The sequence below is a fragment of the Mus caroli genome, chromosome 1, assembly GCF_900094665.2.
Source record: "Mus caroli chromosome 1, CAROLI_EIJ_v1.1, whole genome shotgun sequence".
Lineage (NCBI taxonomy): Eukaryota > Metazoa > Chordata > Mammalia > Rodentia > Muridae > Mus > Mus caroli.
In genome coordinates this window covers 148,127,769-148,143,544 of record NC_034570.1, presented here as the reverse complement: position 1 = coordinate 148,143,544, position 15,776 = coordinate 148,127,769, and the positions used below count along the sequence as shown (strand labels likewise).

General features: G+C 45.0%; 1 protein-coding gene across 1 annotated transcript in view; it reads right to left on the bottom strand.

Moving 5' to 3' along the window:
• The window catches only part of LOC110301224 (quinone oxidoreductase-like protein 2), a 31,158-nt gene that overhangs the window by 6,781 nt on the left and 8,601 nt on the right, over window positions 1-15,776 (bottom strand). The window contains 2 exon segments of the mRNA XM_029482961.1: window positions 10,640-10,868; window positions 12,258-12,439. Of these exon segments, the coding sequence (XP_029338821.1) occupies window positions 10,640-10,868; window positions 12,258-12,439 (411 nt within the window).

Here is a 15,776-nt window from a genome sequence, read left to right as displayed (position 1 = left end):
CGCCACCACGCCCGGCTCCGTAAGATACTCTTATGCCTTATTATTTGGGTGAATATCAGAAATATAGACACTGCTGCATAGCAACAAAATGACAAGTAGACAAGAACTGTCACATATTTCTGGGACGAACAAAAAACCTCACAGAGTCATTCTACAGAGTGACCAGCCAACAGGATGAGTAAGCATACGTATCATAAGCCAGCAGTCCTGCTCCTAGAACAGTCCCCACAAGACAGCTACACAAGTCCCTAAGTTTAGACCCACAAGGCTGCCTATTATCACACCGAGTATGGTGTCACGAACTCAACCTGGAGGTCTAGCGTGAGTGTGTCTGCAAACCATGGTGGGTGTACACCACGTGAGTACCACTGCACAATTCTGGGAGACAATGCAGGATGCACAGACGCGGTGGTGGCAAAATGGAGGTCTTACAACAGCATGGCATCTGAAGGTAAGAAGCAGTCAGATCAAGAGCACACCACCAGCTGCGGATGTTAAAGATAACACACAAATACGGCTGTGTGTTTTACAAGGAAACACAAACCCACAGGAATACATCAGACATGCTGCAGAGGTGCTTGGAAGGAGGAAAGAGTGACGACGGACAGTGGGGGTGAGAGTACATGGGACCAGAAAAGGTAAACATTTATAAGTATATGGATATAACAGCAGAAGATTAGCTTTGCATAGTCCAACAAGGAATATATGCTTTGAGAAGAGTTTGCTGGTTAAACAACACTTCCCATTTGAGATTCTCCCCCCCCCAAAAAAAAAGCACACACAAAATAAGTAACTAAAAATAAGTAGAGAAATCAATCAATCATGTCTCTCTCTGGGTAAAAACATCTGCACTGTGGAGCTTTGTGCCTTAGGAGACCTTTCCACGGTACAGACAGGCTCACTGGGAGGAGGCGTAGGAAGTCTAAGACAGATGTTAGGAACACTCATTCCCCAATGCTGTCTCCAGGTGACTCACAGCTGCACGGCTCTCCCTGTCAGGTAGAGCTGCTCACTCCCCTAGATTTGTCAGAGCCTCACAGTAGAAAGCAGTTAAGAAAATAAGTATTATCTGAGATAGTGGTGTTTCATCACCTGGCATCCTAGGGAAATGAAGACTCCCCGCAAATGAATGTTAACATAGAAGAAAACTGTGGCTTCAAGTGCAAACTCTTGTTTTTAGCCATTTTGCATCTAAATAAACCGTCTGTAGAAATGAGTCCCATATTTACCTAGCTTGCTAAAGAGATAAGACAATGTGGAAAGCTTAATCTTATGTATCTGTTTTTCAGACGTCCCATGGCTTCCCATGTCCAGTTGCCACTTCTGTTATCATTGTCATTGCTCCTAGGTTTCTGTCCAGAGCTGGGAACCAGCTTCCCACTGGCGTCTGGGAAAGGGAAATGAAGGCAATGAAGTGAGAGTCTGTGTGGGAAAATGCAAAGCTGCAAACCCATCTTTTGAGGGCTGCTACAGAGGTCTGAGGACACTGCCCTGCATCCTACAGGCTGCTGCAGACAGGGAGCTGCAACTACTGAGATGCAAACCGTACCCAGAACATTGGTTCTCTGCCTTGAGGGGGTGAAGCCGTAATTAAATGTCTGGAGAGGCACGCAACCTGGAATTTGAGGAAGGGAAAGATAATGCTTTTGTTTTAAGGTGAAGGTTCTGCTTGTGGAATTTTTAATCAGCTCATCAAGTCGGAATAATCAGAGTACTTAAGTTCCCCAGATATATCCTGCTGAGTCATGCCTCCTGTCAGCACTGGCTCTTCCCTATCCGCGCCCTCCTGAGGTCTTTCTGACTGAAAAATAAACTCAAGGGCAGGACTTCGTCCTACATTTTTATCGACTGTCATACAGAATGTTCTCAGCAAATGATGAATCAAACAAACTCGTGAATAAGCCAATGGATGTACCTGAGGCTGAGTGGGACTTTCCATTAAAAGGTGAAATGTTTTGGCTGATGCCCTTATTCTGATACAAACTGATCTGAACCCTCTTTTAAAAGTCAATCAACAATAGAAATACAGCTCAGTGGAAGAGGGCATTTCCTAGCATGTGAGAAGTCCCAGGTTCAAGTCCCATGGCATGGTGGCATGGTATCACAAAAAAAAAAAAAAAAAGCTTAATCATCATTACATTTCATCAAAAAGGAGATGCAGACCTCATATAAATTCATGAAAAGACTCAAGGTCACTGATCATTAGGGAAATATAAGTTATACTCACAAACGGATAACTTTATACATCTACTATGAAAGTCACTAAAACTAAACAACTGATAATATTAAGTGTGGACAAACACAAAACAACTCCAACTCTCGGGCATTATTGGTAGAGAATGCAAACTGGCCCAGCCTCTCTGGAAAAAGAGTTGACAGTTGGTTTAAAAGTTCAACATAGTCTTAGGAAATAGGTAGAAGCCAAATCCCAAAATGTTAGACCTGACACCTCAACCTCCAGCCCACATGTCTACCTGAGCACTGTTTTCTAGCCCACAATGCCCTGCTCACAGGAAACCTACATGTCATGTGGGCCTTGATGGGAATGGCATAAGGTGGCTTTGTCTTCAGAAATCATGGGCTGTAGAGGCCGAAGCAGAATTGCTTCTGAATAATGGATACAGAGAAAGAGCTCCTGGGGCCATCAAGTGTGTTCTTCTCTTACAGGCATCAACAGCAGCTCCTTTTAGAACTATACATAAATTTCTTTTAAACAAACCATTTAAAGCTACTGAAATCAAATTCTGGCCCTGTGTCATTCTTGTTTAATGACATTAGTTGGATAGCATGGAGACGAGGGAAATAACAAAACCAATCAGGTATCTGTGCAAATGTGTTTTAACATTAAATGTACACTTAGCATCTATCCTAGAAATTTCAATCCTAAAATAAATAAAGCCATATTTCTACAAAAATGTACATGAATATGTACATGTCAAACCTGAAAACAATCCCGTGTCTATTAATTGACAACTGAATAAACAGGCTGTGGTATATCCATCCAACAAAACATCACTTGGCTTCTTTATAATAAAGTTTCCACTTAAAAAGAGAAAAAAGGGGCTGGAGAGATGGCTCAGCGGTTAAGAACACTGACTGCTCTTCTGAAGGTCCTAAGTTCAATTCCCAGCAACCACATGATAGCTCACAACCATTCGTAACAAGATCTGGCACCCTCGTCTGGAATGTCTGAAGACAGCTACAGTGTACTTACATATAATAAATAAATAAATCTTTAAAAAAAAAGAGAGAGAAAGAGAAAGAAACACCACTCCACAACAAAAGGGACTGAACTACTGATGCATTTAGTCTGGATGAACTTCCGAAGAATTATACAAAGTTAAAGGATGTAAAATTATGGGGCCTGGAGAGATAGCTCAAAAATTAAGGGCACTGGCTGCTCTTTCAGATGACCTGGGTTCAATATCTAGAGCCCACGTGGGACCCTAAAACCATCTGTGATGACTCTAGTCACAGGGGATGGTGCCCTCTTCTGTTCTCTGTGGGCACCAAGCATGCACGTGATGCAGATATACATGCAGTCTGGGATTTGAATAGATCTGGCCTCCCACAGACTCATGCGTTTGAATGCTTGGCCCATGCTGTCTGGCACTATTAGGATATGTAGCCTGACTGGAGGAAATGTGTCACTGGGGAGGAGGGCTTTGAGGTGTCCTATGCTCAAGCTCCACCCAGTCCTCTCCTAGCTGCCTGTGGAACACGGTCTCCTTCTGCTACCTTCTAATCAAGATGTAGAAATCTTCCCTCCTCCAGCACCATGTCTGCCAGCAAACTGTCATGCTTCCTGCCATGATGATAATGGACTGAATCCCTGAAACTGTAAGCCAGTCTCAATTAAATGTTTTATGTATAAAAGTTGCCTTGGTCATGGTGTCTCTTCACAGCAATAAAACCCAAACTAAAACAAGGGTAAAATACCCACACACAATAAAACATAAATTTGAAAGTAAATACATAAACAAAAAAATCATCCAACACCCAAAGGTCATGGACGACCGACATGGCCATTTATAGGATATTCTAGAAAAGCCCAGATTGCAGGAGAGAAAACAGAGGAGTTATTGCTAGGGGGCTATGGAGTAAGGTAGGAAGGTGGGTTACACAGGGGCGCAGGGAAATCTTCTAAGATAATGGAAACAAACTATCTTTATTATACAGGTGGCCACATAATTGCAGGTGTTCATCAGAATCACAGAATTATCTGAGTACAGTGGCATTCACCTATAATCCCAGCTGCTAGGGAGACGGTGGCAGGAGGGTCTCTTCAACTGAAGAACTCAAAGTCAGACTGGGTGACACAGCCACAGAACCTAATTCCTTAGAAATAAAGCCTCTTAAAGACGCTTATCTCTATCACAATATACCTCCAAGACTCGGAGATCCACTGAGAAGGGGATGCAGAAAGACTGAAAGAGCCAGAGGGGATGACATCAAGGAGACAGTGTTTCCCAGACACAGCAGAACAGATGCACAGATGAACTCACAGAAATGGCGATGGCCTGCACAAGACCTGTACAAGCTTAAGCCAGACACAATTTCAGCATGCAGGAGAGAAGGTGGGCATTAAGTCCCACTCTTAGCTGAGAAGTTATTTGCATCTTGCTGCTGGGAGAAGGAAAATCAGTTTTCTTTAACTGAGTAAGCCCTGCTATGAACACTACAAGGCAATCCCCAGTCCCAGGAGTAGTTAGCTAATACAAACTGGATCGAATGTGTGTTAAGAGGTAGGGATCAGGGGATATGAATGAATATGAAGTTGGGTGAATGGAAAGGTGGGGAAGATCTAGGAGATATGGGAAAGGGGGATGGATGGGAGCCAAATATAATTATGAAATTCTCAAAGAATAAATAAAAACATTGCTTCATAAAAAGAAAATGCTCTTCCAGATGACCTGGGTTCAATCCCTAGAACCCACATGGCCCTATCTAGCAGTTAACCACGTCAAGAAGAAGCTGAAGATCTGTTTCCGAGTCACCAGCCACAGACAGCCACTGCGATGGATGGTGAACACAAATTTCATTCTCTCCATGAGAGGCACGGCCACAGAAGGAGCTGCTGGTGCTCTGGGTGAAGAGTGAAAGGGAGGGCTGGGTATGTGTCCTAATCAGTGGTAGGAATGACAAATACCTTACTTTCCCATTAAAGTGAGGTGTCTTGACCCATGTAGTGTGCACTTGTTGCTGAGTAAGGACATTCTAGTTAGAGATCAGGGTAACTAGAGAGAAGCACAAGACTGTTCGGGGCCGCACTGTGGATGCCAAGCTGAGTGTTCTCGACTTGGGTATTATTTTTTAAAGGTGGAGGGAGGGCTGGTGAGATGGCTCAGTGGGTAAGAGCACCCGACTGCTCTTCCGAAGGTCCGAAGTTCAAATCCCAGCAACCACATGGTGGCTCACAACCACCTGTAATGAGATCTGATGCCCTCTTCTGGTGTGTCTGAAGACAGCTATAGTGTACTTACATATAATAAATAAATAAATCTTTAAAAAAAATAAAAAAATAAAAATAAAAGGTGGAGGGAGGGTGGATATTGACAGATACTACTGAAAGACCCACAACGTGAGGACTCCCCCATGTTCTGACTCAGGAGAGGCGACACCCCAAATCACACACAAGAAACGATCTTGCTGCAAATTGCAAGAGGATTTTTTAATCAAGAGCGCTCTCGGGCCCATGGTCATACACCATGCAGGGGTAGAGGACCATGGTGCCCCGAGTAGCTGAGTAAGGGGGTATTTAAAGGAAGAAACCACAACTCAAGGAGGTGGGGAGGGCGTTGTTGGAAAATACCAAAAATACCAGTTAAGAGTCACAAGGAAGTATAAAGTCACAAGTGTCAGGTTATCTCTCAAGACAGTTTCTAAGAACCCCTAACAATCTAAGAGCCCCTAAAGATAGCACATTTGCATTGTAGGTTCCAGTAATGGTCAGGGTGCCTTTCTTTGAATTGAACCCAGGAAGCGGGTAGGTGGAGGAATGTCGCTATCTGTTTTATGACCAGCACCTGGAGCACTAAGCCACAAAGGCTACACTCCCAAGCCTGGGCCCAAAAGCCTCGAATTTTGTTTTTACTTTGCTATACTTTTTTAATACTTCTTCACTACTATGCTTCAGGGGTTGAAGCCCAAAAGAGCCCCAGCAGCATTCAAAAGCTTTCCAGTCTCTCTAAAGAAGATGATGTCCGGGCTGGTGAGATGGCTCAGTGGGTAGGAGCACCCGACTGCTCTTCCAAAGGTCCAGAGTTCAAATCCCAGCAACCACATGGTGGCTCACAACCATCTGTAACGAGATCTGACTCCCTCTTCTGGTGTGTCTGAAGACAGCTACAGTGTACTTACATATAATAAATAAATAAATAAATAAATAAATAAATAAATAAATAAAAGAAGATGATGTCCAGCAGCATGCTGTCAGGAAGCCCTTACACAGAGAAGGTAAGGACCCTGTTCTAAAGCCCCCAAGAGTCACCATCTTGTCGCTCCATGTGTCCTGCAACACAAGTGCTCTAAAGAAACAACACACTAAGAAAAACAAGGAGGAGGAGGCTGAAGAATGTGCTAAACTTGTGGCCAAGAGAATGAAAACCACCAAAGAAAAATGCCAGGGACAGATTGCCAAGAGACGTGGGCTGTCCTCACTGAGAGCTTCTACTTCTAAGTCTAAGTCCAGTCAAAAATAAGTCTTTAAGGGTGACAAATGAGCAGAGCTTAAAACACACACACACAGACAGACACACAGACACACAGACACACACACCCTAATGCGGCGTTGATGGTTGCAATTCCAGGGCAGCAAGGGGAAGGGGAAAGTAAGACTGAATCCAAGGAAGATGGAAACTGTGCGGGGCGGTGGGGGGGGGGGGTAAGTTGTTTACAAATCCTCAACTGGATGAAGCTTCAGAGATACACAGAGCGCTGGTCATATGGGACCTCTATGAAGAAGCCATGTAAAACAATCAGTGGGAAGAAAATAAAGCAATTTACCCTCTGTCGTACATTCCTCAAAGCTTGCCCTACCCAGAACACTCTACATTTCTCACTGCAGTGCCAGGCCTCATGCTGTTCCTGGGGAAAAGAGAGGCTTCTATGAGTCCCTTAGCTTAAGTGTCTGCTCTGCAGCTGTAATAAGGACATGGAGGCTTTGGCTCTAAGATCCACCTCACTCCAGGGAACAAGGGACTGTCAGTGGTCTAAGGCTGTAGACCCCGGGTGGAGCATCCCAGAGAAGTGTGAGAGCAGCCATGTGTCCAGAGGCTGGAGGTATATTTGTGGTGGGGAGAGCAGATATAAGACTCTCCACAAACTAGGTCTGGATCAATGGAATAATTACTATTGGGTCTGAAGTTTTGTTTTTAAGAATATTCCACCTGCACAGAGGTACCCTGAAGCAAACAATTTCTAGTCATTAATTCTATTCACATGGTGACCTAACCTTTACATAGGAATAATCTCAGATCTGTAAGATTTCAGTGCTGGGTTAGATCAGGATATATGCATCCAGCTTCATAAAGAAAACAGACTGCACACCTCAGCAGTGCTGTTCTCTGAACAGATCACAGTCTGAACAGATCACAGGCCAACGCATATGTAATCCAAGAGTGTCAACAGTTAAGTTCCGGCTTAAATTTAAAATCTGATGGCTAGGGTTCTAATCCCTCCCTCTGAGAACTCCATGTAAAAGTTATCCTTCACAGGGACAGGAAAAGCTCAGTTCCGTATTTTATAACAATGCTATCTTGGACATTCGGGAGCTACGTAAATTTACTGGGTTTTTTTCATATGTATTATTTTGTTTAGTTTCCACACCCAGCAGAGCACACAGAGTATATTACTGCCCCACTGTAAGTGAGGACAGAGCAGAAGATGTCTAATGTACTCACAGCCAACGTCTGAACTCTGGGGCTCTGACCTCAATAAGTCAGTCAACATATACATGAGTGAGGGACAACAGCTGGAGTCTCTAGCGACAGACGTAAGGATAGCACACAGCCCTACATGGAGGGCACTGTGGGAAGGACGGCATTGAACAAGTAGTTATAGTGAAGGGGAAAAGTACAGGCCTCAGCCCACCGAAAGACTGATAGAGCAAAGTTTATTGGCATATTTATATGAGCTATCAAGGTCAAAACTGTAAAAGCACCAAACATTCCGCCACTGTATAGATTTTATAAATTTGGTGGCTATTTTTTTAATCCCAACAGGTTCTGACAAATAATGTTTAAATCAAAAATAAAGTTCAGTAAAACCAATTATATATTCACTTACTCTAAGTGGTTTTAAACAAGTAAAATGTATAAATTGTCACTGCTTAAGTAAATACAAGAGTCTTGGTCATTTTGATTACAAGATCATTCTTGAGGTTCATGTAGATATTTAGGATAGATAATTTTCATACTATAGGATACAGTGTGTTCTGGCTGTGGCGGCACACACCTTTAATCTTAGCACTTGTGAGACAGGAGTGGGTCGGTTTCTCTGAGTTCGTAGCCAGCCTGGTATGCATACATGTGAGTTCCAGGCAACCCAGAGCTACACAGTGAGACCCTGTCTTTTTAAAAAAAAAAAAAAAAAAAAAAAAAAAAGGAGAGTCAGGCATGGTGGCGCACGCCTTTGATCCCAGCACTTGGGAGGCAGAGGCAGGCAGATTTCTGAGTTCAAGGCCAGCCTGGTGTACAAAGTAAGTTCCAGGACAGCCAGGGCTATACAGAGAAACCCTGTCTCAAAAAATTAATTAATTAATTAATTAATTAATTAAAAAACAAAAACAAAAGAGAGAGCACAGTATGTACAAAGGCACTGCTTGGTTCATTTCCAGAGAGTCTGACATGGTCCTAAGCAGAGAGATTCTGGTCCGACCAGCCATCTCTGCTGATCAGCTCTGACACACACATCACTGGGCAGCTTTCTTAGCTTCTAGGTCCAAGTCCTTCACCAGTAAAAACTGATTAAACAATGGATAGACCACAAAAGAGCTTCCCGGAAGATTAAATCAATTAATATCTACAAAGTGCTTAGCCTCTGGAATCTCTCTGAATTGTCTGCCCAGTCGCAGACACAGAAAAAGAAGAGACAGCGAATGTGGAGATGGACTTGGTGTTGGAGAGCCTGGCTTGGAAGGCCACTCAGAGGCACCTAAGTCAGCAGAGGGGGCAGACCCAGGCAATCCTTGTCAAGGGCCCTCCTGGGAGGCGGAAAGGCGAATGGAGGCTGACAGACAGTAATTAGTGCTAATTTGTGTTTGGGAGGAAAGAGCAGCATGTGGACAATTAAAGTGATTCTTTTCCCATGCCTCAGCAACACCGAGAACGCATTACCGGAGGGAGGAGACCTTCAACTACCACGTGTCTCCCGCATCAGCCTCTCCCTCTGGGTAAAAGAAAGCCAAAGCCAGAACCAGACCAGAAAGCTACCAAACTAGTGGTTTTCAACACTTTAAGGCCACAAAACCTTTTCTTAAAAGAAAAGGATGAATGAAAAAGTGAAAGCATGCAGCTACCAGGCTTCTGAAGAATCGTGGTCCCAGAGGGGAGCTGCTGTGGTCTCCACCACATCCCCCCACATCCCCAAACGCAACTCCTGAAGGTCATCTGAGAGCCTCTGCTGAGGGCCCTCTCCGTGACTGTACAGTAGAAACTGAAGCAGGGGGACTGCCANGGGGGGGGGGCGGGGGGGGGGGCTGAATTACTGAATACAACCAGCAGATCCCCTACCAACAGTCTGATGCTTTCCTGACACACACCAGAGAACCAGAGAGAGAAAGGACACACACTGCTTCAAGACAATGGACCACAGGAACCACACAGGTGGGAGGTTGGTAATCTGTGAAGCCGGACAGTGAAAGAGCCTAACCTCCGAGAATACACATTTGAACAGGACATGGCCTTCATCACTGACTATAACTACCAAACAGGTTGGTTTGGGGGTTGTTGGTTTGGTTTGGTTTGGTTTTGTTAACATTAAACCGCATTAAGGAAAAAAATGTCCTTAGAGAAAGAGAAAGGCAGGCGTCCCAGGAAAGGCCTGGGACTCGCATTCACAGCCAAGCTGCCTATGAATGCATGCAGTTCTGCTGGGGAGGAAGTCTAAGCCACAATTATGAGACTGCGGGGGAATGAAAGCAGGGAGTGAATAAGCAGCAGAATTAACTACAATGACTAATGGATGGATACGTGTCTTCTGACACCCAGCACAACTCCTGCTCTGGTCACAGTATCGCGCTCGGATCATCCGGCTATACTTTGAGACATCTGTATTTGAAAACCAAAGGTCAGGTCAAGTGCTTCCTTCTTGAGACGCTGTGTTGCAAAGTTCAAGGTTCAAAATGACACATGTAAATTATTTTCTAGTGCACTGTTAACTTCCCTCCCTCTGAATCTCCAGTGATTGACAGAGCCCTCAAATTCAGCTTAATCCCACATCCATGTTGAAAGCCAGGAGAATGGCGGGGATTTGGACACACTGAAGCCCGTGACACTCTACATCCCAACACTCAGGATAGCATCCTTACCTTTTTAGTCCACCAAAAGAGGGTTTATGGGACTCAGAGATAAGGCTGCCAGATTTGACAGGGATAATTTCCCAGCCTGCTCTCCCCCCCATTCCTTCCGCGCCGTCTCACCTTCTCCAGCTTAAACACAGCACCTGTATGGGGGTGGATGAGCCCTTGCTGGCAGTACTGCATGGCTGTGGACATGCTCTTGGAAAACACTGCAAAGTCCTGGTGTTGGTAGCGACCCCAGTACAGTCCCATGGCGGAGATGTTCTTCAGGAGCAACAGGTTGCTGGGCACAGACGCAATGTTTCCTCCAGCGAATCCCAACACCACGATCCTGCCCTCCCACGCCAGGCTGACGGCAAGGAGGAGACAGAAAAGGTTTTCGGACAGGGTGCTTTAGAATCAAGGCTGACTTCAAGTGTGGAAGGATACTGGGTATCAACCAATGGCACTCCATGGGTTGTATGTCAAGACAAGTCAGCTTGGACCTCGGGCAGTAGGGAATAAGGCAGCTGATGGGATATGAGGGATAAGGAGTCACTTTAAACAAGGGCACTTTAGGACTCCTTAAGGCATGGGGCTTCTTTAGAGAATTCCGAATAATCTACAAAACCTCCTGAGGTTTCTGTGCAGCCCATTGTGAAAAGTGCCAGAGAGCACACCACACGTGGGTCATAACCAATGGCTTCCCACGGGGCTTTGCACAGAAAGGAAGTGAGAAGCTGTTTACAAAACACAGTTATCCGGGATGCAAGATGGAAGGCACAAGAGTGGGTCCACTTGGTCTCTGCTTCCTCCTCTGTTTCTCCTCTGCGCTTAGGACCAGCAAGTGACACCAGTGTCCAGACACCTGCCTCCCAGCTCAGGGGTCCCTGCTGCATTCTATCCAAGACTAACTGCATTCCTTCTGTGGGCTGGCAGCTCTTGCTGCTCTGGTTTTTCTACTTCAAAATGAGATAAATTACAAAGCACAGATGTGAAAAATGAAAGCAGGCCTGGTGGGGTGACTCATGCATGCTTATCAACTAAGTACTCAGGAGGTACTGGGATCAGAAGTTCGAGGCCAGCCTTGGCTACAGAGGGAGCTTAAGGACAGCATAGCACATACTTTGTCTTAAGAAACCAAGGAGGAAAGGGAAGGGGGATGGAGAAAGAGCAGACAGGAACAATGCTCTCAGAGATCACCAGAAGCCCTGAGTGAAATATAGAGACTATAAGATAGAATAGTCCTACCAAGTCTCTAGTGACACATAGTTAATCAGACAAACTAAGGAAGCACACAGCTCCTGCGGGACCAGCGCCATCAAAAGAGCTTGTACCTTGGTGCATAGTCAGCTGGGGAAGGAGGAACTACCATCACAGAAATCTTAGCATCTGAACAAAGATCACCCCAGGACCCCACACCCCCACATATTTAAAGCAGCCTAGTGGGGAACCAAAGAGCTAGATTTAACACATGGATAATTTCTAAAGTCTCCAGCGTTGCCAACTGGAGAGTCTGGAGTCATTTTTTGAATATTTTCCAGTTGGGTATTTTGTTTTTACTATATTTAAGCATTTCCTGATTTTCTCTGCTTCTGTTCCTTGTCACCCGCCCACTCAGCTATTCTCGTTGACGCTGATGCCTACAGGAGATGTGAGCAGCAAAGACAGAGAGAGTTAGAGATGCAGGGAGTTAGAGCTTCAGGGAGCTTGTGTGGAGCCCCAGCTCTAACCATTCTGGACAGAGCAGTACCCGCACCTGCGAAGAGACTCCAGGAAGACATCTCCTCCCACCATGTCAATGGCTAAGTTGACCCCACCGCTGCCGGCCAGCTTCTTCACTGCATCCTTCAGGCTGCCCTGGCTGTAGTTCACACTGGACTGTGCTCCCCTCTACACTGCTAGCTTGCACTTCTCGTCACTTCCAGTAGCAGCTATGACCTGAGTGAAAAACATAAGGTTTCCAATGAACCAAGTCGTGATGTAGGAGGGACACATCCCACCAACCACCATGCCATGAGCATCCACCACGAGCCACACTGTAAGAATACAAGCTAGGCATCACACTTGGAGTCAAGAATGCAAGATGTGTGTGGCAGGGAAGGAGACAGGCTTCACAAGCACAAACCAGAGATATCTAGTCTAGATCTTGAAGACTAGAAAAGGCTTCCCTGTGCGTGGATATAGGCTAGGGGGAAATTCCTGATGTCAGATAGACCAGGGTTCAAATCCTGGCCCTTCTACTCACCAGCTGCATCTCACTGTGGTAACAAAAGTTAAGTAAATTATACAAGGAAGACCACACAGTTGAGACTCAAATCCAAATAGCTCAGTTAATCCAAGCTCCACACACTTAACCTCTTCATGGCCAGACAGTAGCCCTGGGTCTCAGCTACCCCCTTCTAAAGTGAAGTGGAACACTGACTACAAGGTTCCATAGATGTTGGGGGATAGTGTTGGATAAGTTGCAGCTGTTGTCAGACATATGCAATGGCTTATTCTACTTAAATGTCAGAGGAACATCACAGGAAGGCATAATAACTGCCACTCCATTAGATTAAGCAGCTGAGCCAGGGTCACCCCAAGTAGTAGGTGGCAAAACAGCGCTCAAAGCCAGTAGCATCACCTAGGTGCATGTGTGCCTGACTTTTCTCCTCTGTTTTCCTTGGGGAAAACCATGCCCTCAGGCCCAAGGCACATGACACAGATGGGTGGCAAGTTCAAGACCTGGAAAGTTTCAAAGCTGCAAGCACTGAAGCATCCCCTAGAGTTGTCTTGTCAGTGAGAACACCCACCACAAAGTCTGAGATGACATTCAGAACCTGCGCTCTGAAGGCAGTTTTGGTTTTACTGATAGTTGGGGGCCTTTTCTTGTTGTCTTGCGGAGGGTCGCTTGTGTAGTTTCTTTGGGACAGGATATTGCTATGCCGTGCGGGCTAGCCTCTAGCTTCCTGTTCTCCTTCCCCAGCCTTCTGATGCTTAGAATAACAGGAGAATATTATATCCCACCCTGGAGATAAAGAAGCTTAATTTTCTTTCCTTTTTTTGTTTGCTTTTTTATGGTGCTGAGAACTGAACCCAGGGCCTTGCACATGCCAATCAACTACTCTACCGCTAAGTCGTGCCTGCTAAGCCATGCCTGTGTTTTTACTACAACCTGTCTCACAAGCACAGCTATGGAACTATATCTATCTTTACAGCTCTCAAAAGACTTTCAAATTTAAGTACTGCCAAGTGTAGATGTTTGGATAAGGGATATTCAACCTGCACTGCCCAAGAGTCTGACCCGTGAAATGCAGTGCAGAGCCAGTCACAGTGGTATGTGCCTATAAATCCATCTTTCTACAAGGCTGAAGAGAGAGAATGAGGAGATTAAAAGCAGCCTAGGCAATGGAGTAAGACCCAGCCTCATTACTATTACCTCATCCTACTGACCATTTTCAAACGATTTGTAAACTCATTTCAGCATTACTATGTACATGTGATGGCTAAATTCTCTTTGAGTTAAATATACTTGCTTCTTTGTTAATTGGTTTATTTAAATCTTTGGAGTGTTAAAACAGCTGTATTCAGCTACTGAAGAACACCAGTGTCCATAACAGATCTCAACTCACCCATAACTATTTGGAACTGAAAGCTACGTTCAAATGCTCACTAGTACACCCCTTAAAACAGCCTAGTTTACTGAGGGCTGTTCCCACATAGGGCCATGGTCAGCAGACAACAGACTAGGACCAAGTACCTGACCCCATGCACAGACTGTCACCAGGTCTCTGCAAGACCTCTGGTGAATTGCTTTCTCTCTCGCTGCTTTACTTTCTTGATCTGTGAAGTAGAGACAATAAACACTTAGAGGGCTCATCTCCCAGGGACAGTGTGAGGGTAAGGTTTGGATAATTGCTTTGGAGCCACTCTGGAAGCAGTACGCAACACTGTGCAGAGAAGGTGTGACCAAATGACTTTTGCCGAATAGGGGACATGGGGGCATTTTCAACTTTTATTTTTGTTGACTTATATTTAAGAGACTTTTTGCTTCAAAAGAAGTTTTAGCTCAGATAAATTTTAATATCTGAGTTTGAAAATCTGAAACAAATTTTCTATTTAATCTCTTAGAAATAAATAGTATAAATTTACCTTCTTAAAAAAAAGATAACTAGACATGAAGACTGATTATGATCTCACTCCCTGAGAGCTAAACGTCCGTCCTGATAACATGAAATGTGTTAGTATTCCACAAGAAACCTCCTAGCCCCTGAAGTCACTCTCAAACCTCACATCTCCTTCCCCAAGGAAACTAAGGTGAGAGAGGAGAGGCCAATCCCACATCATCAACTTCTATTTCTAGGTGCTGTCCCTCCATCCCAGCCCCACGCACCACAGGAACTTTGCACTCAATATGGCCAAAACAGCTCTCCTTGTCCGCCCGAGCTCTCAGCCTCAATAAATGGCAATTCCGAAAGTTAATTTTGTTCCTTCCCACTCAGCATCTAACAATAGCAGGACTTGTTAAGAGACGCGTACTGACACACCATACCTCTGATAGGCACATAGCACATAGCATCTCAATATTGCCAGCAGCTCTAGGGAAGCAACATTTTACAAAGGCGATGGAAGCTTTGAGCTGGAAGCAGAACTGGGATGTGATCCTCCATCTTGAACCTTTAAGGCTTTCCTCTGACTTGTCAGATGTTCTTCCTCTGACCCCTGCAGCTCCAGAGATGCCCCTGTAAAGGCTTGGCTCATCTTCCATCCATTTATTTAGCCATTTATCACTTGATTCAGAAAATATCTCAAGTATATTTTATGTTCCAGTTACCATGGTGGATGCTGGGACTAGTCATGAGCTATGCAGACACTCCTCTTGCCTTCGTGACAATGACAATGCAGGAAGAGAGACAGTGACCCACAGTGACCCAAATAAGGAGCAATCACACAATGAGGCACTAAGAAATAGACGCATAGGGTGTTATGAGGTCACATGTAAGAATGCAGGGAGAGGAGACTGACCTAGCCTGAGGACAGAGATGCCTGAAAAGGTGACATGAGTTTAAATCTAAATCAGAGCACGGCAGGTAGAGAAAAGAGCATGTGCCAAGGTGGGAGGCAGCCCTTGCCAGATTCCACTATCTGAAGAGCCAAGCCATACCCTGTAAGGTCTCCTTTTAGTAGGCAAGCAGGCAGACGGCAAGACGATACTCCAAGTACTGTATGCCCCCAATGCCCTTCCCATGATACTTGATGAGTGAACCCATATATTTTATGCCTAAACACTGGAGTT